The sequence below is a fragment of the Marmota marmota genome, unplaced genomic scaffold (genome assembly GCF_001458135.2).
Source record: "Marmota marmota marmota unplaced genomic scaffold, marMar, whole genome shotgun sequence".
NCBI lineage: Eukaryota > Metazoa > Chordata > Mammalia > Rodentia > Sciuridae > Marmota > Marmota marmota.
This window is the reverse complement of record NW_025999932.1, coordinates 655,182-679,023: the sequence shown is the minus strand read 5'-3', so window position 1 is coordinate 679,023 and position 23,842 is coordinate 655,182. Positions and strand designations below refer to the sequence as shown.

The 23,842-nt window shown below is 52.0% G+C and overlaps 1 protein-coding gene across 7 annotated transcripts; it reads right to left on the bottom strand.

The window, feature by feature from the left end:
* Positions 1 to 318: 318 nt before the first annotated feature.
* Positions 319 to 23,825, bottom strand: Pcid2 (PCI domain containing 2). Of its 7 annotated transcripts, none has more exons than XM_015483927.2 (14): positions 23,767 to 23,825; positions 16,300 to 16,389; positions 14,468 to 14,541; positions 13,391 to 13,456; positions 12,238 to 12,279; positions 11,269 to 11,323; positions 8,386 to 8,489; positions 5,465 to 5,540; positions 4,779 to 4,920; positions 2,974 to 3,074; positions 2,210 to 2,283; positions 1,987 to 2,112; positions 1,047 to 1,170; positions 319 to 764 (listed from the first exon to the last, which is right to left on the bottom strand). In XM_015483927.2, the coding sequence occupies exons 3-14, from the start codon at positions 14,539 to 14,541 to the stop codon at positions 675 to 677; spliced, it is 1,074 nt and encodes a 357-aa protein (XP_015339413.2). In that variant the 5' UTR covers positions 16,300 to 16,389; positions 23,767 to 23,825; the 3' UTR covers positions 319 to 674. The 7 variants fall into 7 exon arrangements, with proteins under 7 accessions (XP_015339413.2, XP_048656561.1, XP_048656557.1 ...); XM_048800604.1 differs by lacking the exon at positions 23,767 to 23,825 and adding an exon at positions 21,788 to 21,941; XM_048800600.1 differs by lacking the exon at positions 23,767 to 23,825 and adding an exon at positions 16,703 to 16,880.
* Between the last annotated feature and the right edge of the window lie 17 nt (positions 23,826 to 23,842).

The window sequence follows — 23,842 nt, the reverse complement described above, 5'->3', positions numbered from 1 at the left end:
GGAAGAGCTGAGGGCTACGTGTGCCCGACCCAGGGGGGCTGCCTGAGGAGGGTCTCTGGAGGTAACTAAGGTTAGAGGTAGTTGTAGAGGGAAGTCCTGACCAGCGGGACTTCGGTCCTGGAAGAGAAAGAAGGACGGCCACTTGCAGCTTAGGAGGCCTGCTCTCAGGCCTCCTGCTACCAGAACCGAGGAAACAGCTCCTATCCCGGGGGCAGATCAGCCTGTGGCAGCTGAGCAGGCCCCCGCACAAGCTGAGAGAGCTGGAAAACAGTCAAACTAAACCCTGCTTCTAAAAAGACACCCTAAGTTAGCCAAGCATTGCAATCACATGAAGATTCAGATTTAATAAAAATAGACATATCTTAGAAGATAACAACTCAAAATATCCTTTTTTATAGAAAGAGCTACAAAAAGTCACGAAGATGGTCCCTGTGACAGCACTGGGGAAGCAGAGCGAGCTGCGGCCCCAGGCCTCCCTCAGGAGCCCCAACACTGCCACCGCTCACAGAGCGCCAAGGGGTTCAGGACGCTCAGGGTGTGGGCAAACTGGTCTTAGCACCCTGGGAAGGCACCCAGAAGGTTCCAGCTGCAGAGAACGGTGCAGCCCAGAGCTGACTGCAGCCCAAGACAGCTGCAGATGAGAGCCACTCTCTGCCCAGAGGGTCCTGCAAGCCTCAGCACACGGTCGACAGCGGAGGGAATGGGTTTTGCTTGCTGACAACTAGCTTCTGATGCTGATGGGATATGTAGCCTTTAATGTGACCCTGGAGGAGAGAAAAGAGGACCTGGTTTGCACTTCCGAACCCAAATCACAGCCAAGACGCCGGGCATGAGCAGTCTGCAGCAGTCCTGGCGCAGCTCAGCTGATGGGGGCAAGCACCACCCACCCTCATGCCCAAGGGCCCTGTGGGTGGTATTTCTACGACAAAATACCTTTGCAAAGGCAAAAGGCTGCTCACTAAATTCACCACCACCACCACATGAAGGCTCTGAATTCCAGATCACCCTACTGGGAGCAGCTGCCTCCCAGAGCGAGGCCCACGCACCATGTATATCAGGTTGGCCAGGATGCACTGCACCTCGTCGATGTCCACGTCCTCCACGTGCATGAACTTCAGGGCGACCAGGAAGGCCTCCAGAGACAGCTGGTGTGTTCTGAGCAGCAGATACCTGCAAGAGGGAAGACAGGACACTGCAGCTCCCGACAAGGGGGCTACTTCAAAGGCCAGGAGGAGGCCTGGGAGCCAGAGAGAGACGCATTTTGCAATGAACCAGGGTTCAGAAGGAATAAAACATGTTTCCATTTACTAACTATATATATTCTGAAACACAGTCTACAAATAAGACTATGAAATATAATCTGACTTTCCTATTTGAAGCCTGTAATCCCAGTGGCTTGGGAGGCTGAGGCAGGAGGATCTCAAGTTCAAAACCAGCCTCAGCAAAAGTGAGGCACTAGGCAACTCAGTGAGACCCTGTCTCTAAGTAAAATACAAGATAGGTCTGGGGAAGTGGCTCAGGGATCAAGTGCCCTTGAATTCAATCCCTGGTACTCCTTGGGGGAAAAAAATAAAACCTGCTAGTACAAACAGAACATTTATACACTTGGTAACTATCTCGCTGAGGCTGAGATTCTTATTGTCAGTGGCTCTGACACCAGGATGTGCCTGCCCAGTGTCCTGCAGGCTCAGGTGATGCCATTTTTGACAGCCTACCCACAGCTGGAGGAAGGTCTGCCTTGTCTGAAGTCTAACCTCGAGAGCCTATGGCTACAGGCCCCAGAAGAGCAGACCTGGTATCTCCCCTGTGACACACCAGTCACCACGAGGCTGGCTGGCTGCCCTCCGAGGACAGGAGCAGTGGGCGCCATGCTGCCCACAGGGCAAGGCTCTGCCACCACTCCCGAGCCAGGGCCTGAGCTGGTGTGGCAGTGAGCCACAGGTGTGTCCCGCCCTACCACCTGCCCCAGGTGTGCACCCTGCTCACACTTTCTTGAAGAGGTTCCGGTAGGTGATGATCTTCAGCTTCTCGAGGATGAGGAAGATGCCACAGCGGATGAAGAAGGTCTCGTGCCTCGCCAGCGCCTCGTTGAGCAGGAGCAGGTTGCCCTCGCTGGTGGGGCAGGCCGGGAGAGAGTGCGTCAACGCCACCCTCACGGGCCGTGTGCAACCTCTGCCCACTGGCTCCTGCAGGAAGCGTGGGGACCTACCTCACAGCTCGGGTCACGTCGGCAAACTGCATGAGGTGGTACTTCCTCAAGAGCTCCACCGTCGGCATGTGGCCCTAGGACAGAGAGTTAGCTCTCCCCAGGCGCTGTCACTCCAGCAGCCTGTCCTCAGGGACAGCTTATCAAAGAATCGAGCTAAGACAATCGCAAGCCCAGTTCCTTAGAATTCCTGAAGCAGCTGAAGGAGGATTAAACTCATCAGGGCATAGGAAGGAAAGTAAAAACCAGGAAACCTGGGAACTGTATGACGGCAACCCTCTGTGTGTCTTATCACTTAGGATAAATGGACACCAGGAAACGCACTGGACTTACGAAGGACATCACCCCTGCTCTCCACAGGAGGGCGGAATGGGGAGGGGCGGGGCAGCACAGCTGCTGTCACCACAAGCCACCCTGGGCGATGCACGCTTTGGCCACCAGCAGGCGCCACTTTCTCCAGATGTGGAAGGAGGCTCCCCACTCGGGCAGTGCCACCTGACTCCTCAGGCGGGGCTCTTCTGTTGAGACCCCCCAGGCAGACTGCAATTACACTCTGCTTTCTTGGTTAACCCTCTGCTGTGCACCGAGGCCCTCGGGGAGAAATGGAAACAGCATACACTTGTTTCATGTCTAGTGTGAAGGCTGGGGCTTGGTCACTGCTGGGAGATAAACACAGGCAGAGCTCTGCTGGAAGGGCCTGGAAGTGCTGGCTCGGCCCGCCTGGCACCCTTGCAAGCCCACGGGGCTGCACAGGAACAGCCGCTCACCAACAGCATCTTCACGGGGAGCAGGTAGATCAGGATCATCCTCTTGTTCTTCTGGCTGGAGCGATGGCAGTGTTCAAAGGCGAACGACAGGTACTCCTCAGCTGCGGAGAGCAGGCCAGGTCAGTCCGGCAGGCCAGGCCGCCGTGGCACAGCCCCTCCAGCTCCCACCCCCTGCGATGCTTGAAGCAAGGCGAGAGTTCTCATTTCAGTGCCGCGAAGCCCGTGGCCCAGCGTAGCCTGGCTACACTCCTTCCCGAGCAGTTCTTCTTACGCATGTCCCGTGACTCCAGAGCCCCAGGAAGGCTGGGCAGGCCTGTGGCATGGAGGGCAGTGCAGGAAGGGACTGGTGGGAGCCAACTCGCCTGAGGTCTGCACTGAGCACCTCTGCCTCCACTCGTGAGCAACACGCCATGCCTGGCAAAACCGGCTTCCACTCTACACAGGGAGCAAGACTGTCATGGACAGGAGCTGGGCCCACAGGGAGCCCTATGGGGTTATGAAGCCTGCACATCCCACAGCCTGACATCAGACAATGGCAACTGCCCCAGAGATGTGCTACTCTACCAATGCCCAAGACAACCAAGTCCAAATCCCCAGGGCACAGTAACGCATTTCTAACAATCCACTGAGATTTTCTGCTGTCATCCAGGGCACTTCAGATGTTTTGTACGAAACCTCTATTTTACTTAGAGCCAAAGACACCTCAAGAGGTATGAGCACCTGAAATTATAATTGATGAAATGTGTGGCCAACAACCAAGACACTCTGAATACTCCCTCTTTCCATAAACAATGTGGTCACAAGAAGCTGTGAGAATGGTCCCACGCTTCAGACACTTCGTCCAGTTAAACGCACCAAGAGCAGCAGGAATTCCCAGCAGTGACATGGGAGCCCAGACCTCGAGAGCCACCAGGCAGAAGACGGGCTAGCATAGGCTTCTGAGGCACACAGAGCAGCTCTGCATCCAAAACCCAGTCTCTAGGACGCTTGGGGTCTTTACAGAAGACGAAGGAGTTGGGTGAGAAGCTTGAGGAACGCTTCATCTGTCAAGGTTCTAGACACAGGGGCCACCTGGCATTGCTATCAATAATCATTGCTGGCTCCTGAGTATCCAAAACTGCTACTCAGTGAACCTCAGAGGAAACCCACGTGGCTACCCTGGTAGAACCCAAGGCAATATGATTAAAAGTGCCTTCCCTGATGCTCCTATTTTACGGGGAAAACAGAGACAAGGGAAGACCCCAGGAAGCCCTTCCCCAGAGGCGCGCCGTCTACTAAAATGTGGGAAAACTGAAAAGCTCGTCCACAGAAGCCCAGGACTGATCCACAGACCATGGTATGAGAGTGCTGCTGGCTGCCTGTGGCCTGCAGGATGCTGTGCCCTGGACTCTCGGGTGTGAGAGGAAGTGGTTGACAGTTCCAAAGTGTGCCTTGGGCACACAGAAGACATGGTGGGCAGAAGACACGCCAAGGGGCCTGAAGGGGACGACGGTGCTTCTGTCCAAGAAGGCACTGGGGCGCGAGTGCCTTCACACGCAGCCTCTGGGAAATCTGGCCTGTGCCCAGGGACCCCCGATGCTCGCTGGGCTGGGCTGCAGCCAGGCGGAGTGCCGCCCTGGTGGCCTCTGCCTGCAGGGCACAACCTGCACGCACTAGAGTCAAAGGCAAAGAGAGAAAACTGGAGAAAGTCACGCTCAGCTGCCTCAGAAAGGACGTCCCCAAGGACGGAGAGACTAGGAGCCTTCTCTGAAGCAACCCCGGGCAGCCAGGCTGTTCCAGTGCCCACCAGGGAGAGCAGAGCACACCTTGCTTAAAGTCACTGTCGAACATGGCCTTGCGTCCAACGTAGTACTTGTATGTCACCCTCTGGGCAGTGCTGTAATCGTCTCTCAGGTTGGAGCTGTCGATGGCTCTGATCAGGGGTTTACACAAATGGAGTTTGTTGATCTATAACAAATAACAATCCGTCACAAATGTCTGTTAGAACAACAGCCACAGCAGGCAGGTGGAAGAACCAGACGCCTCCTGGAAGCCCTGAGGCCATGGCCGCGGGGAGCTGCAGCTGCCAAGGGAGGAAGGCCACACTGGCAGGACTTCCAGGTCAGACCTGTGACCCCTGGCGTGCAGGAACAAGGCCCAGCCACGTGCATTCCGAGGGCCCTCACTGGCTGGCTCTGGGCAGTAAGAAATGCTTCAGCCTCCAGCCCACTCACACCCACGCCTATCTCAGAGCTGCCACGCCCTGGAGGGCCCAGCGCTGCCAGGAGGGCCTCTGGCTGGGAGTACAGGCCTCATGGGGCTGTCTTAAGTCAGACACTGGAGAAGCACCCCTTGCAGGTGGGAGGCGCTCGGCAAGGGCCAGCCCTGAGGACCACAGACCCTGTGGCCCCTCCCTTCCCATGAGTGATAGGTGGGCTGGCTCATCACGGACAGCGATAGCGGCCTAACGGGGAAGACGGAAGGGAGTTCAGAGACTCCAGCAGAAGCATACCTTAAAGTAGATCTTGAACAACTGGTTCACCAGGAAGAGCATCCCCCACTTCTTAGAGTCCTCTATGCCAGCACGACTGTGGGAAGACGAAGTTCTTAACGTCACAGAGGAAACAGACACAAGTCACAGAATAAGCTGCCTGATGGCTGACAGCGGTCACGTTCAGCAGACATCTAACAGGTGACGCTAAAAAGGCAGGCCTGCAGCACCACGTCAGAGCTCCTGCAGGGAGCTTTTCTGAAGGTGAGAAGCATCTTCTTTTGTCACTAGGACAGAATGAACTCCTGAAGACACAGGGGGCTCCTGAGAGGTGTCTCAGCTGGCACAAAAGCTCCCCTGGGTCCCCGAGCATGGGCACCAGGAGGCACAGGAGCTGCCTGCGCAGCAGTGGAGGCAGCACTGGGGGCACAGCAGCCTGGCCTGGGAGGGGCGCAGAGGGCTGCACGGGCACCATGCAGACCTGCCCTGCACATCCACCTCAAGGGACAAGGAGAAACCCAAGCCCCCGAGGCAACTGCACCATGTGCCAAGAGACTGTGAAACACAAAGACGAATGGAGACAGATCAAAAGAGGGTGTGCTAGACAAGAGCAGAGAGTCCCTAGAAGGGTGGCATCCCTGAGGGTCCTTCCAGTGTCGTGGGGTATTTTAACATTCAGCCGTACACCATCTCTGTGCAGCGCTTCCCCTGCCACACAGCTTGTCCAGGGGGTGCCAGAGCGAGGTCCGGTGGCGGGCTGCCGGAAATGCCAACCCAAGAGTGAGGCGTGGGGTAGACAACAAGGTGCCGGGACAGAAGACACGCTGCTCGTGGCCAGGGGACAGGCTGCTCCAGGACCCATGTGCCCACCAGCAACGTTGAGCACACAAGCACCATCGGCCTGTGGGACGGCACCTGGTGGGCTGCGACGACAGCTCTCCATGGGCTCGGACCATGACAGGGCTGTGGCCTGCAAAAGAGGTATTTGCTCTTTGGGTTTCCCTCCAAGTGTGACAGGAGAGAAGGGCAACACCATCACTTCAAAACCACGGCCAGGCAGCGAGCAGAGTGCCCTGCGACGGCACCAGGTCAACGGCCTCTGGCCGCTGCCATCTTCTGGATACAGCCAGGAGGAACTGCAGGGTCACCTGGTGACTCTGAGGTGCCACTGGCTCTCTGAGGAAGCTGAGGTTCCCAGAGCCCTCGCCCACCAGGGACACAGCCTCCCCTAGCCTGTACTTGCCATCTCTGACCAGAGCACCCAGAGGGTGGAGTGGCAGCTCGCTGTGGCCTGGCCTAGCAACCTGCATGAGTTCACTGGCCATTTGCAGATCTTCTTTGGAAGATTTTTCTAATATTTCATCCTTTAAACCCGTTTCTTTTTACTGTTCCCTGTAGCAGTTCTTTGTGTGTGCCAGACACTAGACCCTCAGTAGATATCTGCAGATTCCCCATGTTAAGGTGGCTTTTCACGGTCGGGACAGTGTCTTCTACAGGACAAGTTCTGACCCACGCCAGGCCCACCCACGTGAGGCCCCTTCAGCTGCTAAGCTCTTGGCATCCCACCTGAGAAGCCACTGCCTCGTCAAAGGCACCCAACCTGAGGATCGCCACCAAGTGCTCATCGAGCTCGATGTGCGAGGGGCACCCTGGTGTGAGGTGAAGCAACACACCCCAATTCACCATCAGCCCAGAGCTGCCTTCAAGTACAGGGAACGAAGAGCAGGGTGCCATAGGGGTTTGTGAGCAGGCCTTGCCAGGGGCCCTGGGTGAGAGTCCTGCGGCCAGCCAGGACTGCAGCACGTGGGGCAGGAAGGGGGGCCCTGGGTGAGAGTCCTGCGGCCAGCCAGGACTGCAGCACGTGGGGCAGGAAGGGGGGTGCTGTGGTGAGGAGTGGCTCAGGCAGAGCCGCAAAGTACCTGGAGACAGGAAGGGTCCCCTGCCACCCAGCTGCCCTGGAATGGGCTGGAGGCTGGGCTGGGGAGGGTGAGGAGAGGGAAACTGAAAGCTGGAAGACCTTCTGGGAACCATTTTCTTTGTTTATATAACAATTTCCAAGCCAGGCTCAGGGGCCATGCCTGTGATCCCGGCTACCCAGGAGGCTGAGGCAGAAGGATCGCAAGGTTAAGGCCAGGACAAGCTGGGCAACTGAGTGAGACCCTGCCTCAGTAAAAACAGAAAAAATATATATGTATACCTAAAACAGAGATGACAGAGACACAGACGTGATTTCCTAAAACTCACAATCCAATAAATGTGGTAAGATGGATAAAGAGATGGAATTTTAGGAGAAAAATGGAAACTCTAAAATAGAATCAGCTAGAAAGTCTAGAATTAAAAGGTAAGTAATGGCAACTAAGAGCAGCCACCCTGCAGGCAGCCAACACAAATCGCCCAGAATGAAGGGACAATATTTTTTTTTAAAGTTGAAAAATAAAAGAATGCAAAAACTTAAAAACCTAGTAAAAAACATAAACTTACTAATCCGAGGAAATACATGGGTCCTAAACAGGAGAAACTGAACCCAAGTAGGCAGAGCAGAGTCACCTCACTGAAAACCTGCCAGGGAGAAAGACCCTTCCCTGCAAGGCAGAGGGTGGGGTGCCGCCTCTAACGAGGGGAGGGTGCTCAGCTGACTGAAGGCAGACCACGGCAGTTCATACAAAGGAAAGCTCAGGGAAGCGCCCGCCAGAGGGAGGCCTGCCTGAGCGCCAGTGCAGAGGAGCGCTCAGAGAGGGATGGCTGCAGACAAGCCCAGAGCGAGCAGCAGGCCGCCTGGGAGGGGCCTCTCTCCTTTACAAAACAAAGGCTTCTCAAAGCCAAAGTCCCGGGGGTGTGGGGGCCTAATGTAGGTGCAAAGGCGACAGCAAGCCCGACAGGGAGGGACGGGGAGGGCCTGTGGCGACCCAGGAGCGGTGGTGAGGTCTCCAGCCCCGACTCACGTGTCACTGGCACAGACCCGAAAGCAGCTCATCAGTAGCTCAGCAGCTTTTTCCAACATATCCCCAACTTTGCTCTTTCCTTTCTTCACCAACTGCTGATCTGCCTAATGGAACACAAAAACGGGTACAATTAAGAGCTACAATCCCAAAGGGAGACGAGGCCTGGTGGACACGACTGTAGTTTTGAAACCTGAGGGGTCTTAGCATCACAACTGCCCCGCCCAGATTCCTGATCTGCGCTACAAGCTGGTCATGGCCTCCCATGGCTGGCACCCTGCCGACCTCTGACCCACACGCACCAGCGGGAGAGGAAGGGGGTGTCAGCTGTCACCAAGGGCCTCGCTCCCCAGTCTCCAGAGCAATCTCCTCCTCCTCTTGTGGAGGGTCTATGAGCTGAGAGCCATCCTCAGGAAGACACCAGGCCACAGTCCCTTCCTCCTGTCCTGACGTCTGTGTGGATGGTGCAACAGGGTGGCACGACAGGCTGAGCGGTCCGCAGCTCACCAGCATCCCGCACCCTCCACACCAGCACGTGCCTGCAACCCGGCTAGCCAAGCCCATTCCCCTGCAGAATGCTACCAACTTCACATTTTCACCACTCCCTGTGCTGTCTGGGAAGTGCAGCAAGCGCCCTGCCGCCCTGCCTTGACGCCCTGCCTTGACGGCTGTCCCCAGGAGCAGTACTGGGAAGTGGCCAGATCTATAGGCTGGGCCAGGAGTGGGCCCTGCACACCACGCTCTCAAAAGAGAACCAACAAGCCTGCCACTTGCAGGCAAACAAGTGACGGTGTCAGCAGCCAGCGACAACAGCCGTGCTTCTCGGGAAAACCCAGAACTGCAGGAAGAGTTTTCAACCACTGAGCGAGGCAGCCTCCTACTCCCCAAGACTTCGCTGATGCACAAACAGGGCTATTTTTTTTCAGTTGTTTTTGTTTGTTTTACCTAACCAAGTGTCAACATTTGGATCTGCTGTATAACCACATCCAAAAGGGCTTGAGAGCAGGCCTTCGTGGTAGGTCAGTGCCCTTGTAAAAGAGACCCCAAGAGCTCCCTTGACCCATCCACCACACAAGGACATAGCAAGAAGTCCTGGCTATGAACCAGACCAAGGCTCTTCACAGATACCCCACCTGCTGGCCCCTTGACCTAGGACTTCCCATCTCCAGGACGGTGAGAAATAAATGTCTGATGTTTATAAGCCACCCAGCCACGATTTGTTACAGCAGCCTGCATGAACTAAGACACACTGAAGATGAAAATCATGCAGGAGTATAAGATCTGTTCAAGCTCAGGCCAGGCCAGTGGTTTTAATGCTCCAGTGGAAACAATTCAGGCCACACTGTAGCAAGCTTCACAAAGCTGGTCTCAGAGTTTTGACACAGTGTCCTAATGTATGCCTCCCTTTTCTGTCAGGCCTCCCTTCCCCATGGATGCTCTGCAAATGCCTTTGCCCGGCAGGGAGTGTGCGCGAGACAAGGATTCCAGGTGGCTTCTGGCTTCTGTTGGAGCCAGGTGGTATGGGCTTAAGATGCGCAAGGTGCCACTCTGCTCAGTATGTTTGTTCCACTTGTCTGGAAAACAGAGTGCAGTTTTATTTTAAAAGTCAGTTACGTTAACATTAAAAAGGCTTGCTACTATTTTAAATTTTCCCAGTTAAAAATCTCTAAACAGAAAAAGCTCCCTGGAGTCTCTCAGCCTATGACGTCCACTTGGGTCTTCCATTTTTGGCTCCCTTGCTGAGACAGGCCTCCTCACTTGTTTCCGGTTTTAGTAATTGTCCCCAGAGGCATTTCATACCTTGTTCTAAAATCGCCAGCGGCGGGCTGTGGTAGAGCACTTGCCTGGCACATCCACGGCCCTGCCTGCTATCCCTAGCACCAAAAACAGTGAAACAAACTTCATCAGATGATTCCAAATGTTGTTGTCATCTCAGTGCTGGGGACTGGCAAATGACCTTTCTCATCCAACATCCTGAGAAGCTGACATGTCCCTGATCCTTGATGTGATCAGCAATGTTCACTCATACCCCAGACCTTGGGGTATTATGCCAGACTTCAGGCCTTATCTACCCGTTTCTACAGGCCTTGGCTGACCCCACTGCCCTGCTGAGGGGACAGGAGAGACGTGTAAACCTGTGCGTGGCGTTCAGCACATGGTGCCAGGCTATCTGCCCTGTCCTAACTTTTGTGGGGCTTTTTTGTCTCTGTGGGCACTTCCAGGTTTGGGCTTCCCTGGAACTGTCCTGGACAGACAGGAGGTGAAAGGATGCTCCCCGCCGTCAGTCCCAGCCCCTTCACCTCTGCCGCTCAGAGCCACATGGGCTGAAAATTCCTAGGGCAACAACTGGCTCGAGCAGGAGGAGGGGGCAGAGTCTGAGCGAATCGTCGGGTCTGCAGCTGGAAGCCGTCCACAAGACAAAGAATGGGCAGCTCTGGCTCACAGCCAGCTGTGCTGCTCCTTGAGAGGACGTCACCCCATGAAATCCAGGGCCTTTTCCTTGCGTGCCACAGGAGCCGGTAGCTGTTTAATCTACGTTCAGCTGGAGTGCCTTAAAACAGGCCACATCTTACAAGTAAAAGGATGCAGAACTGCTCATTGCTACTGCTCCACCCTAAGGAAAAGCAACCCACTTGACACATGGGCAGCCCCACAGACAGCACTTCCCTCCACACTAACAGGGAACATCCAGCAAATGACCAAAGCCTGTCGGCATAACCCCAAGAAGCAACCCTAACCCTAACCCCGCTGCCACCCATCTTGCTCCCCACCCCAATGCATCCCAACTCCCACTCATTCCTCAACACCATGGGGAGACGGACATGAAATGCAGTAGCAGTCACAGAGCTTTAGTTCTAAAACAGCAGGGACAAGGAACTCACTTACGTTGTTGGCGAACACACGGAGGTCCAGGGCTACCGCATACATGACTGGTAGAGCCCTACAGAGGAAACAGCAGACGTGTCTGAAGAGGCCACGAGTCCAGGCTTTCCTCAGAGGTGGGGGGACACTGGTGCCAGGCTGCCATCTGCCCCCAAAACTCGATGCCACTGTCTGCTTCCTCACCTGCCACCCAGGCAGCTACAGCCATGTTTGTGGCCAACCTAGAGGCCAAAGGCCCACTGCTAGCTCCAAACCACTGGCCAGCCCTAATCAGGGCCTGGACACTGCCCTGCAGGGAATCTCAGGACACCGCCCATCCCTTCCACTCCCCACACTGGCAAACAGCACTGTTTAAAAAGAGGCAGCTCGGTAAGATTTCCTAAAAGACACTGATGGTGTGACATACACATCGTCATCAACAGCTCTGCGCCCATCTTGGACAGTACTGACTTCCTTCCATGTGAAAGCAAGGCCCTCATTTAGAAAGGAAGGCTTGCTTGCTGTAAAGGCCTTCAGCCAGTCTAGTACAGAAGAATGTGTGCCACCCACAGATTCCTAACGAATCTTAACTAGATCTTGAAGTTAGAAATCAGTTTGTCAAGGAATTTAACCCAATTATTGTGTATATTGCCCCAATGAACTACATAGTTGGTCTATCTTTTTTAAGTTAAAACTAAAAGTAAGCTCAGAATGAACAACTTAAGGAAAAAATTAGTATTTAAGGAATTTGGGGGACAAGGAAGTGCTGAAATAAGGTATACTGCAAGATAATGCCACTTTAGTTTGCACACATTGTTATAATTCTATTACCTATGTTGATACTATCATGTCAACTCCCGTGAATTCTACAGAAAAACACACTAGTACTTTTAAGCAAATTCTTTAAAACTTTGCAAAAAAAACAAAATAAAAACAAAAGCACAAACACCAAATGCCCTTTACTAATTTCCAACTGTTTCTGTCCATACTCACCAGTTTTCTTCTTTGTGGGCCTGAAATGCTCGCAGAAATGATGTACTAAGTTAAGGAAGGTCTGACGTGTAAACCGTAATGACACTACATATTAAAAACAGCAACAACAAAAAAAGAATAGGATTCCAAATCCTAAATTACATCCCACCCTTTAAAAGAAAAAAAGATATGAGTGCACATTACAAATACCTGTGTATCATTAGGTCTAAGCATACTAAATATGTTTATTTCATACATACTTGCTCCAAAATAAGAAAGACTTTTATCAGATTTTTTTTTAAAAAAAATTTTATTTGAGCCAAGCACAGTGGTGCACACTTGTAATCCCAGCAGCCAGGAGACTGAGATATGAGGTTTGTGTAAAGCCAGCCTCAGCAACTTAGAGAGGCCTTAATCAACTTAGTGAGACCCTGACTCAAAATGAAAAATAAAAAGGGCTGGGATGAGGCTCAGTGGTAGNAAGATCGGAAGGAAGGAAGGAAGGAAGGAAGGAAGGAAGGAAGGAAGGGAGGGAGGGAGGGAGGGAGGAACGAAGGAAGGAAATGTGTTTGGTTTCTGAGCTCAGATGGTTACAAGTTATATTTAAGTGCTTCAGAATCTACCATATAATTTATTTACCATTTCCAGGGAGACTTGGCTAGTAGCCCACTATCTTCTAGCTATACTTAAACAAGATGGTTTTCTAAAAGGCAAGCTAAACCTAGGTTATATGCCAGAACCCAGAACACCATCAGTATAGGACAGCACTCAAATGAGCTAAGCAAGACCACGACCTTTGGGACCACACATAGTAATGGACGTGTGCATCCAATCCACGCTCATCCCTTTAGCTTGAATCTTGGACCTTTGGTATTTCACCCAGGGGACTCAACCAGTCCCTGTAACTACACTTACCGCTTACTTACAAATGTGATACTTCTCAACATAATTAAATAAAACCGCTCCTCTCACTAGGGCTCTTCTATTTTCTAGAGATAACTGGATGAGTCTTAACTCAGGTGCCAAGTAGAAGAGCTAAAATGAGTTTTCCCTACAAAATGCTTCTATTCTGTCTAATTACAGGGGTGAGAACTGGCCCAGCATTTCAAGACCTAGAGCCCAACAGTCACTGCACCTGTTCCAAGCTGCACAGCTACAAGCAGACAAAAGATATTGGACTATCACCGTCTGGCATTTATATGCCTCTATGAAGTCATGGTTCCCCACAGCATAGGTGCACCTGGAAGAGAGACATGCAGTCTGAGGACAGTGGCCCAGGAAGGATTCAGCCGGGGAAACCCAGATGCTAGGCACCAGGCCAGAGCTGGGTCCTGCCCCAGCAGCCTGACTCCCTACCAGGCCTGGAAGGGAGGCTAGAGCTCCTGCTGGCCTCGTGTAGGTCAGGTGGAGGGAGATGCCAATGACTTCCTGGCCCACAGGAGCTGCTGCAAGGTGAGACCCCTTACAAGGCTTCGAGAGGACCCCCGCTGAGTCCCAGAGGCTCTGAGCAACAGCAGCTGAGTCGGTGAGCTCCACTGGGCTCCCTCCAGGCACGCGGTCTCTGTGTTACCACACCTGGGACCATCACACATGCCACAGAACCAGGAAACGTCAGAGTGCCTCACGCTGCAAGGAACACAGTGGCACCCCAACTCTTCCAGAGACCCGGCAGGGTGTACAGGCTTCCAGCCCTCTGGCCCTGTCTTCCCAGCACTGCACTGTTCTGAGACACAAGAGGCAGGCAAGTGGAGAACTGAGGACCATGTGCTGCCTGAACTGATGCTCCAGAGACAGAGAAGCAGCAGCACCTCCCCACAACTGGGACCTCAGGGACGCAGGAGGCAGAGGCAGGAAGGTGGCAAGTCCCAGGCCAGCCTGGGTAACCTGAGACCCTGTCCCACAATAAAAAAGCAGTATTTTGTTTGCTTTGCTCAAGTCCAGTTTTTTTCCCAGCAAGGCAAACAGGTTAAAAAGCAGACACATTTCCATGAAAAAAATCAAGTCCTGAGCCAGATTCCACCTCCCACCAATGAAAGACCCCTGTCAGTGTGTCAGGTATCAGGTGACTTTTCACAGCAGGACCCACAGACACACCCAGTTTTCACAGGGTTTCCCAAAGTGAAATCACAAATGCACTCTTCTACTTTTTCAGTCAATTATTCATTGCTTCAAGCATGTGATGCAAGAAAATATCCCTAGTGAGTTCAGCAATTTCTGGCTGTGTTTGCTTTTCTTCCTCAACAAAAATTACCTCAAATGAGCTGCAAACATTTCATCATAAGGGGGTTCCAAAACTTGTTGACATTTCTCTTCTGGAGAAGCCATCTAATTTATATGAAAAATGGCAAAAATAAAGTTAATGAGCACAGAAAGAGCACAATGTATAGAAAGACACTTAGATTTACAAAAACTTGTTTCAGAATCTCAGCATCCACAGTAGTAATACTTTAGGTTTTAGCACTTCTAAATAAAGGATTCATTAACTCAACAATATTCATCTGTGCTTCAAAGGACCAAGACACCACGGATACCACTCAGCTTTGCCTACTACAGGCCAGGAAATGTTCTAGGCACTTTCACACGCATTTTAGTATCTGACAGCCAGCCAGTGAAGAAACGGTTATTAAGCAACTGCCACAGGTTTAACAGCAAAGTATATCACAAAACAAAGTCCTCACTGGCCAGAAACGCTGCCCGTGAGGGCTCATTCGGTGGCTTCCTGGAGGGAGCAGGACATCCCAGCCAGTGGCCGATGAGAATTTCTACCTTTCCCTTCCTTCCAACAGCCAGATTTCAGATACGTGGAGCACCACAATGTGTGAAGGTCAATTTTACACATCTACTTGACAGCCCCCGTGTTCACACTGGCACTGGAGCAGTGCACCTCCTGAGTGGTGAGCAACAACTATGCTGCTGGGCCTGAACAGAGAGGTACGGGGCAGGAGCTGGCCTCAGGGTTCCTGACGGCCCGGCCCTCTGCTGGATCGACACCACCGAGCCCTGGTCCTCCAGCCTCTGGACTTGGACTGAGCCACCCGACTGGCTTTCCTGGGCCTGCAGCTTGAAGACGCAAATGGTGGGACTTCCCAGGCTCCACAGTGGTGTGCCCCAATTCCTTCTGACAATCTCTCTTCTTCCACATATATATATATATATATATATATATATGGAAAATGTGTAGATAGACAGATTTCTACTGGTTCTGTTTCTCTGCAGGGTTTGACAGACAGACAGATCTGAGTCCCTCAGTGTGCCACCTGGAAGTGGGGCACACCCACCAAGCCAGGTCTCCAGCACTGAGTCCACCTACAGCAACAGTTCCCAATGCCTTCCACCCATCAGAACCATCCAGGGAGCTCTGTAATACAGAACATGCTGTTACCCTAGAGACCCACTTACTGGGTCTGAGATGCAGTCTATACGTGGCTAATATCATCACTGGTAGGTGGCCCCATGTTTCTTCCAAAAGAAACTTTGTTCTCTGATTTTATAATAGAATCAGTGAAGAAACAGAGCTTTACACAATGATAATAATATTTTCTACAGATAATGCTTGGATATCATTTAAACTCTAAGTTAAGGGTTCTGGTATTTTCAGAGGTGGGCAAGTGCTTGCTGTAAAAGGTCAGATAAATGTCCAGGCTCTGCAGCCCCAGGGCTCAGTGTGACTTGGGGAGGAGAGCAGCTGAAACCACACTCCAGGCAGCCTGGCTCTGCTGTACCAGGCTATGCCACGTCTCCAGGCCAAGCCTGGGTGTGAGCCCACCTCTGCAGGGAGCCCAGGAGGCAGACACCTTGTGGGGCATCAGCACATGGACTCTGGGGACCCAGGTCTGTACTGAGTCCAAGCTCCATTGCCTTCTGCTAAGTGACGCTGATTGAAAAAGCACTGCTCCAGGCCCCAGAGAGCTGCGTGGGGATCACACACAGGACTGTAGTGAATGGAGTGGAAGGACGTCAGTGGTAAGGGAACTATGAAGTCTTCAGCCAAGAACGGCGGCATTCCTTCTCTTCTGCTTGCACTCTCAGCTCTCGGGCATTGCCCCCTTCTCTAGGAGGCCATGTGTACAGCCCTGTACTCACCTGCAGCCGTGGGTTTGCAACATGAGGGTGCTTGAAAGATACCAGCTCTGCACAGGATGCTCCATCTCTGGTGTCGATCGCTTCATACACCTGAAACATGTGGGAGGGGCCTCAGCAGACAGGAAGTGTTCTGTTCTACCAGAACCTCAACATCACACTGCACACCCCAAACTCAACCCCTACTTTGAAAGGGGTCAGAAAAATAAAAAATGTAAAAAGTCAGCACTTTTTACCAGGATATAGTAACTTCATCTCAAAATTGGATTTTCCAGAGGCAAGAAAACTGGAGAAGCAGAATGAACCAGTGATTTAGTATTTAGTTACCAATGAAGGTGAATTATTCTAGTTTTACCTGGTCATACTAACAATACATTTGAAAATTCACGAGTGCAGTGGTATGCACCTGTTTCAGTACTCAGGAAGCTGAGGCAGGAGGATCACTTGAGCCAAGGAGTTCAGGTTGGCCTAGGCAAACAGCAAGACCTTATCTCCAAAAAAAACTTAAAATCCACAGGAGTAGTGGCTCACACTGCAATCCCAGTTACTCAGGAATCTGAGGCAGAAGAATCACAAGTCAAGGCCAGCGTGGGCAACTCAGAGAGATCCTGTCTCAAAATGAATTTTTACAACTGTTACAAATATTTTTTAGTGACAGAGGTCTTGACTAGCTTGTACAAGGCCCTGGGTTTGATACTCAGCACTCAAAAAACCCACATGTATCCAAAACTCAGAAGGTTTCTACTCAACCTAGATATAAAATAAAAAGGAAATGGAAATGGCTGAGCAATCATGTTGCATTCATACAACAGCATACTCACCTGCTGTCTAAAAGAACAAAACAGACACACATGCAACAATGGAGAGTTCTACAACATGCTTGTTGTTAAATGGGGGAAAACATGCTGCAGGAAAACTGCACAGACTGGCTTGGGAGGACAGAGCAGACACCATGCAGGCAAAGGGTGCACTACAGGACACACGATGCCAGCTGACCCTGCTTGCCGCACACACCTCTAATTGCTGTTGGAGGCCTGTGGCACTACATTTTATACCAGAAGACCCAGTGCACTTAAGTTGTGCTTACAAAACATTCTCATCATACAGGCGAAAGAGCAAAGAATAAAGCTGTGTATGGTAGTAGGATCTAATGAAAATAAAATTTGATATGTACACTTCATGTTCACATGACTTTTTCTGAGGTATGGTCTCACTGTGTTGCCCAAGCTGGCTTACTCTCCTGAATAGCCAGGACTGTGGATGCGTGCCATCAGGCTCAGCTTGTGCACATGACTCACTAGGGGCAGCATGAGGGTATGCAAGTAAGCAAGAGGCACACGGGAAAGTCCTGGATAGGGCTCCCACACCCACAGAACTCAGGTGCTCCTAGGTCAACCCACTGTAGGTGGAAATGCATTTAGCACATGACTTATGGCACGTCATGCTGGAGTGCTGGGTGTCCCTTGGAGTTTGGACTGGCAGGCTACCCAGCGTCACAAGAGGACTGTACGCCAAGGCATACGCTGCCAGCATGGGAGGAGGTCCAAGCTCAGATCTGCAGTATAGTTCCTGCTGAATGCAGGCCGCCCACCATAGTGGAGCAGGCGACAGGGCCCTAGTCCGGGCTGTCATGGTTAAATCACACTGCTGTGGGGACGTGAAGTGAGCTGCATGTCACACTGGTGGGAGGGCAAGTTGGCACAGCCATGACAGAAGGCTGGCATCTCTACCAAAGCAGGCAAACACCCTCTGTGACCCAGCACTGCCGCATCAGCGTCCACATCCAGGAGGAGCAACGACACACACCACCAGGACGCGCGCAGGATCTGAGGCAAGAGTGGGGCTGACTGGGAAGCACACGATAAGGAACCTGCACCTGATACTCAACAAAGTGCATCAAACAGTGAACCTGCTTCTAGGGACGTATGCCACAGCTAGAAGCAAAAGGTGGACTGCATGTCATCCAAGACACTGGAAACAGTCTGACGTCCACCACAGGAGACTGGGTGAATAAACCACAAGATGCCCACAGACATGCCGTGTCATCACAGAAGGAGGAGCAATTCCCAGGACCCACAGTCCAGCGAAGGTGAAAAAGGAAATAGCGTTGCCGCTAGTCTAAGAACAAGGGAAACAGAAGAACCCTGTGTGTCTCTGTGCATCCTGTTCACCTCTCCAAGAAGACCAGAGGAAGCAGCAGGCAGAATCTAGTGAAAATGGTTCTCCATCTCCACAAAGGGGTGGGAAAGTGGTGAAAGTGATGCCGCGGGGCGGTGGGGGTTCTGAGCATGCTTTCTAATACAGTGTTCATTTATGAAAACTTCCAAGAAATGCAGTGGAAGGAAAAGCCAACCTTCTACACAAGCACAAACAGAAGCACAGACAGACATTGAATGATGCCACAACCACACAGAAAAAGAACTCAACTACCTTGAACACACATTCTGTGGAATTTGCTCTGAAGATAAAAATCTGCGAGAACCACCCTGAATTCACTTAGAGACAGTGCAGTGTGAAGTGGTCCTAATGCCGGTGTCCCTCGAGCACAGTGCTTATGCCAATGCAGATAGAACCAAACCAAGACCCTGTGGGTGGGGATGGTGACTCAGAATGGAAAGGAGGCCCTGGGATCCGGGCTGCAGGAAGGTGAGCTTGGAGACTTGCTATCCTCAGCCACAGCCACCTGAAGCCGAGCAGATCCAAGCCTTCAGAGGACAAGCCCAGCTGCAAGCCAGCCCTCCTTGCAAGGCCCAGATTGCAGCTCCAGGCCACACACATCCTGCCCGTCTCTGCCCTTTGGAAAGTCACCTATGGGCACAGCAGGGTTGGCTGTGAAGGAACCCAAGCACTAACCAAGTGCTCTTCGCAGGCCTGCCCTAAGTCTGGGGGTCTCATCTGAAGGCAGAGAGACGGGCACTGAGAGCCTTCACTGGTCATGGGAAAGGGCAGGGCCCTCCTTAAAGCTGCCAAGCTGGAGTCTGGTGGTGGAAATCAAGTGCACCTGCAAGCATCAAGGTAAGGCAGCCCTGAGAAGTCAGCACTGGGCACTGGCTTCCCTACACAGAGGACTTCCAGGCTCCCATGCCCACCCAGGAGGAGGGCGCTGGGCTCAGCAGAAAGGAGCCTTGAGGACCACCTGATTGGGGTTGGGGCAGGGAGGGGGAAAGAGTCCTCGCTGGGCATAAGATCACGCGGTCAAGAGGGATGGCCCTATTCCAGGGTCAGAACAGGCCCAAGGGACCTTCTCTTCTCTGCCCACCATCTCAGCAGGAGCTGAGCCTGGACAGCAAAGTGGAACGACCATCAAGCCTGCTGATGCCGGTCTGTGGGTCCCAGAAACCAGTTCTCACCAGTTCAGTCCCAGGAGGATGAGCATTCAGAAGTACTGCCCTCCACTGGCCCCCTGGGGAGGCTGGGCACGCAGAGCAAGCGACCTGGTGTACACCTAGTGAGGTGTCAAGTAAAGAGCTGTTGGGCTGGCCTGCAGCCTGTGCCCTCCAGTGCTCACCTCTCCTCAGCCAACAGGACCTCCAGCCAAGAGCCCCAGGCTATCCCTCCCTGCAGTCCTGAGGCACACTGGCCTCTCAGGAGGCTCTGCTTTTCTAGCACACATGCCCTCCCAGTCCAGGCACAATCTAAGGGCCTCGGAGGTCCTCACTCTGGTTAACACCAGGGGTTCTGGTCATGCACGTTACCATGACATTCAGCCTGTGGGCAGCTGAAAGTCACAGAGGAGAATTAAGCATGATGAAATGGAAGTGTGCCTCCGGTGGCTGAAGGTACCAGAAGCACAGTGGTCCCCAAAACCCAGACACTAGGTCCCTCCAACGAGCAGAACAGATGGTCCTGTGCCCCCTGGTCCTCCTTTGCCAGTGACCTCCCAGGCAATCTCTGGAGATGGTAGGACACAGTGGTCCTGACTCCCTCCCAGGTGGCTACAAAGCTGGGGGTGTATGAAAGGAAAGAAGGGATGCAACAGAGCATATTAACAACCTTGACAGTGCTGGCTGCTCAGCGAACGCAGGCACCTCAGGGGCACCATGAACTCTCAGAACCCATGACTGCTTAGAACTGGGCTCATCTGCTCTGTCCACTGAAAGCCTCCCCAGCATAGCCAGCACACCTGACACCCAGGTCTCTGCCTTCTGAATTCCAGAGCTCCTTGGAGAAAGGACAGACTCCAGGCTACGTGAGCCTGAAAAACGCACACCAGGAAGGGCTAGGTTCCAACGCCACAGAAATCAGCTGAAGCGGCTCCAAGGCAATCGGAGCTTCAAAAAAATAACAAAAATAGGGGCTGCGGTTGTAGCTCAGTGGTAAAGCGCTCGCCTAGAAAGGATATAGGAGAAATACTTTTTTAACTGATAAAAAAAATTCATTAATAATATAAAAAGAGGGCTGAGAATGTGTCTCAGTGGCAGAGCACTTGCCTAGCAAGTGTGAGCCCTGCATTTTGTCCCTAGTACAGGAGGGAGGAAGGAAGGAAAGAGAAGCAATGCTTGCTCAGTCAGTGCTAACATAGTGGCTGACCTGGGAAAGGACCTTCAGTGTCAGCCCTGTGAGGCTATGGGGCACAGGAATAGTCCTCACCCCATCATCCAACAGATGACGTGTGCCCTGCAATGGGGAAAGGCACCATAATGAGAAAGGAGCCTGAGGGGACACCTCTTATCCCAATGAGGTGCCTCCAGAGAAGCAGTGGGCGCCCACACATCTAACCTGTGGCAGTCCAGGAGAAGAACACCCAAATCCAAATGCTGACACAATCAAACCTGGATGCAAGACAGCTGTTAGAAAGGCAGGAGGACTTACCCAGATTAAAGGGGACTTAAGGAGCCAAAAGGCCACATGCAGCCCAAGACATGACCGTGCCCTGGGTTTAACAATAGAAGCCCCAGGGAACACCTGGGACAACTATGGCGTCAAGTTGTGAGTAGCTAAAGACTCTGTGTTTAGAGGGAATGTCCTTGTTCTCAGAGCCACACTGTCTGCAGCTGACTTTCACATGCTCAGGGAGAAAGCACGTGTTCCTACAGAAAGAAGGCAAGCATGAAAGGTCTGTGAGCTGTCACTGTATATCTTTCCACTTCCCTGTACATTTGCAGTTTTTCAGAATACACAATTGCAGGAAAATAAAATTTTAAGCACAGATACACTTTTTAAAAAAAATTTGCCATTACATAATTCTGTCATGAACAGAAAAATCAAGAACACAAAGGAAAGAATAACAGCCCACAGAGACATGCTGGAAGGGATGAAGAAGCCCCTGTGGGAATAATGCCAGCCCTCGGAGAGTGGTGAAGGGGATGCCCACAGTGGGGAGAACAGTATGCAAGCTGACCCAAGAAGAATAGCAGTTCCAGAAAGCAGAGGCATGGGAAAGAACGGCATGTAAGTCCATCCAATTCATCCTCCCCCAACATAAACTAAGTTGGGTGGTACCTGCTAAAGTCCAAGCACAGAACAAAACAGGTCTGAATGTGGCCCTCACCTCTGTGGGGAGACACCTCCTGAGGCCTCTAGGCTCTGACACTTGCAGGCAGTTGAGGGATGCAAGGCAGTGATCAGCTATTCTTCCTTTGGACCCTTTCCCAGGGCTGTTTTTACAGCTGGTTACCTTGAGAAATGGAGTAATGTCTTCTCTGTTTGACCGTGGAAAAAGCAGACTTGCTCACAGCTTGCTGTGGATCACCCATGCTCAGTGCCTCCCTCTCTGAAGCATCTGTAGGCACCCTTTCAGGCCACATCACCCCATGGGACAGAGCTCTGAAAACCAGCACAAATATGCCTTCCCCATGCTGAGGAAGGAAGCCCTCGGTCCTGTGCTCAAGCATCCACGAAGGAAGATGAGATCCAACCCATCCAAGCTGCTACTAGGAATTCATCTCAGCAAACACAGGAAACAAAGACATTCTGCTATTCCATGTAGTTGCTGCCCAAGGCTACTGTCAAGGTGCTGAAATGAGGAAAGGTCACAGGGCCAAAATGGTCATTGAGATTCAAGTACAACTCTCCTGCAAGCAGCATCCTTCAGAAAAGTTGAGTGTCAAGAACATGGACTCTGGCTGGGTGCAGTGGCGCACATCTGTGATCCCAGCAGCCCAGGAGGCTGAGGCAGGAGGACTGTGAGTTCAAAGCCAGCCTCAGCAATTTAGCAAGACCCTGCCTCTAAATAAAATATAAAGAAGGGCTGGGGATGTGGCTCAGTGGTTAAGTGCCCCTGGGTTCAATCCTCAGTATAAAACAAAAATAAATATGGACTCTGTAGCCAGAAACTGTGTCACAGTCCCAGCTGTGCAGCTTCAAGTCCTCTTGGGTGGACAACTTAACCCACTCTGTAAAATGGGCTTGTGATGGACTCACTCATAAAAAAAAAAAAAAAAAAAAAAAAACTGAACATGCATAAAAGTGCTCATGGCAGACTCTGCTACTTAGGAAACGGCTGACAAGCACTGATCATGGCTTCTTTTTCTTATTCTCATCATCAGCCCAAACTATTCTCACTGGACAAGAGAGGCAAAGGATGGGTTTTTCAGAGTGCTCCTCTAAAAACACACTGCCAAGAAGAGAGGTGCTTTGATGAGACAAGGAAAATGAGATTGTCACCAAGAGGAGGTGTGAGCATTGAAAATCATCCAACCCTCCTGCCCACCCTCTGGCTGGGCTTTCCCATTTCTGTCAGCTTCCAACACATTTCCTGAGCCAGAGTACAGAGGTAAGAAATAACAAAGTCACTAGTCTTATGTAGCTCAAGTTTTAAAGAGGAAAGATACACACACATAAATAAATGTTAAAAGGATCAAGATAATGTCTTGTAAAAATAAATACAAAAAAGCAAAATACCACACAAGGTAAATTAGGCTTCTCCTTAATGGGCCATCCTGGAGGGCCTCTGTGGACATGACACTTGAGCTGTGACCTAACTGGCAATCAGGAGACAGCAGCAGTGAGCACTAACTGTTCCCTTCCCCCTTTTCAAGCTGGCAGAGCTCATCTCCAGAGACACATATTCAACATGGCAGTAAGTGAATTCCCAACTTCCCTTGCAGCAAGGGGACCCAGTGAGTCCTAGCCAGTGAGATGTTTAGGGTGGAGACAGGGTTTCTGCAAGTATTATCTCCCATCCCCAGGGAAAGACAGGCGTGCTGCAGATGCTCCTCCCTTATAGTCTTCAGATGCAGGCCGCGGGAAGGGGCTTGGAATTGCTGCAGCTAAGCAATGGCTGACGGGAAATGTTGCCAAAAGGCCAGATGGCACCCGAGTGGGAAGGGCCTGGGTCCTCGGAGACACGACCAACGGCTGCACCAAGGAAGGGGGTGTAAAAATCAGAAAGGTCATCAAGATGCCCTTCGCACCAGCTAACCAGAGGGGCTCACTGGACACACCTAGCCACCCGCTTCCCGGCCTAGTTTAGTGGCCACAAGGACAGCTTCGGACCCCAAGCCCGGTTGGCTGTGCTCTGCCACTTACCGCCTTCGGGCAAAAGCCCCGCAGACACAGCTGCCCAAACCCGCGGCGTGTCCGCGCCAACGGGATCCGCTCGCGG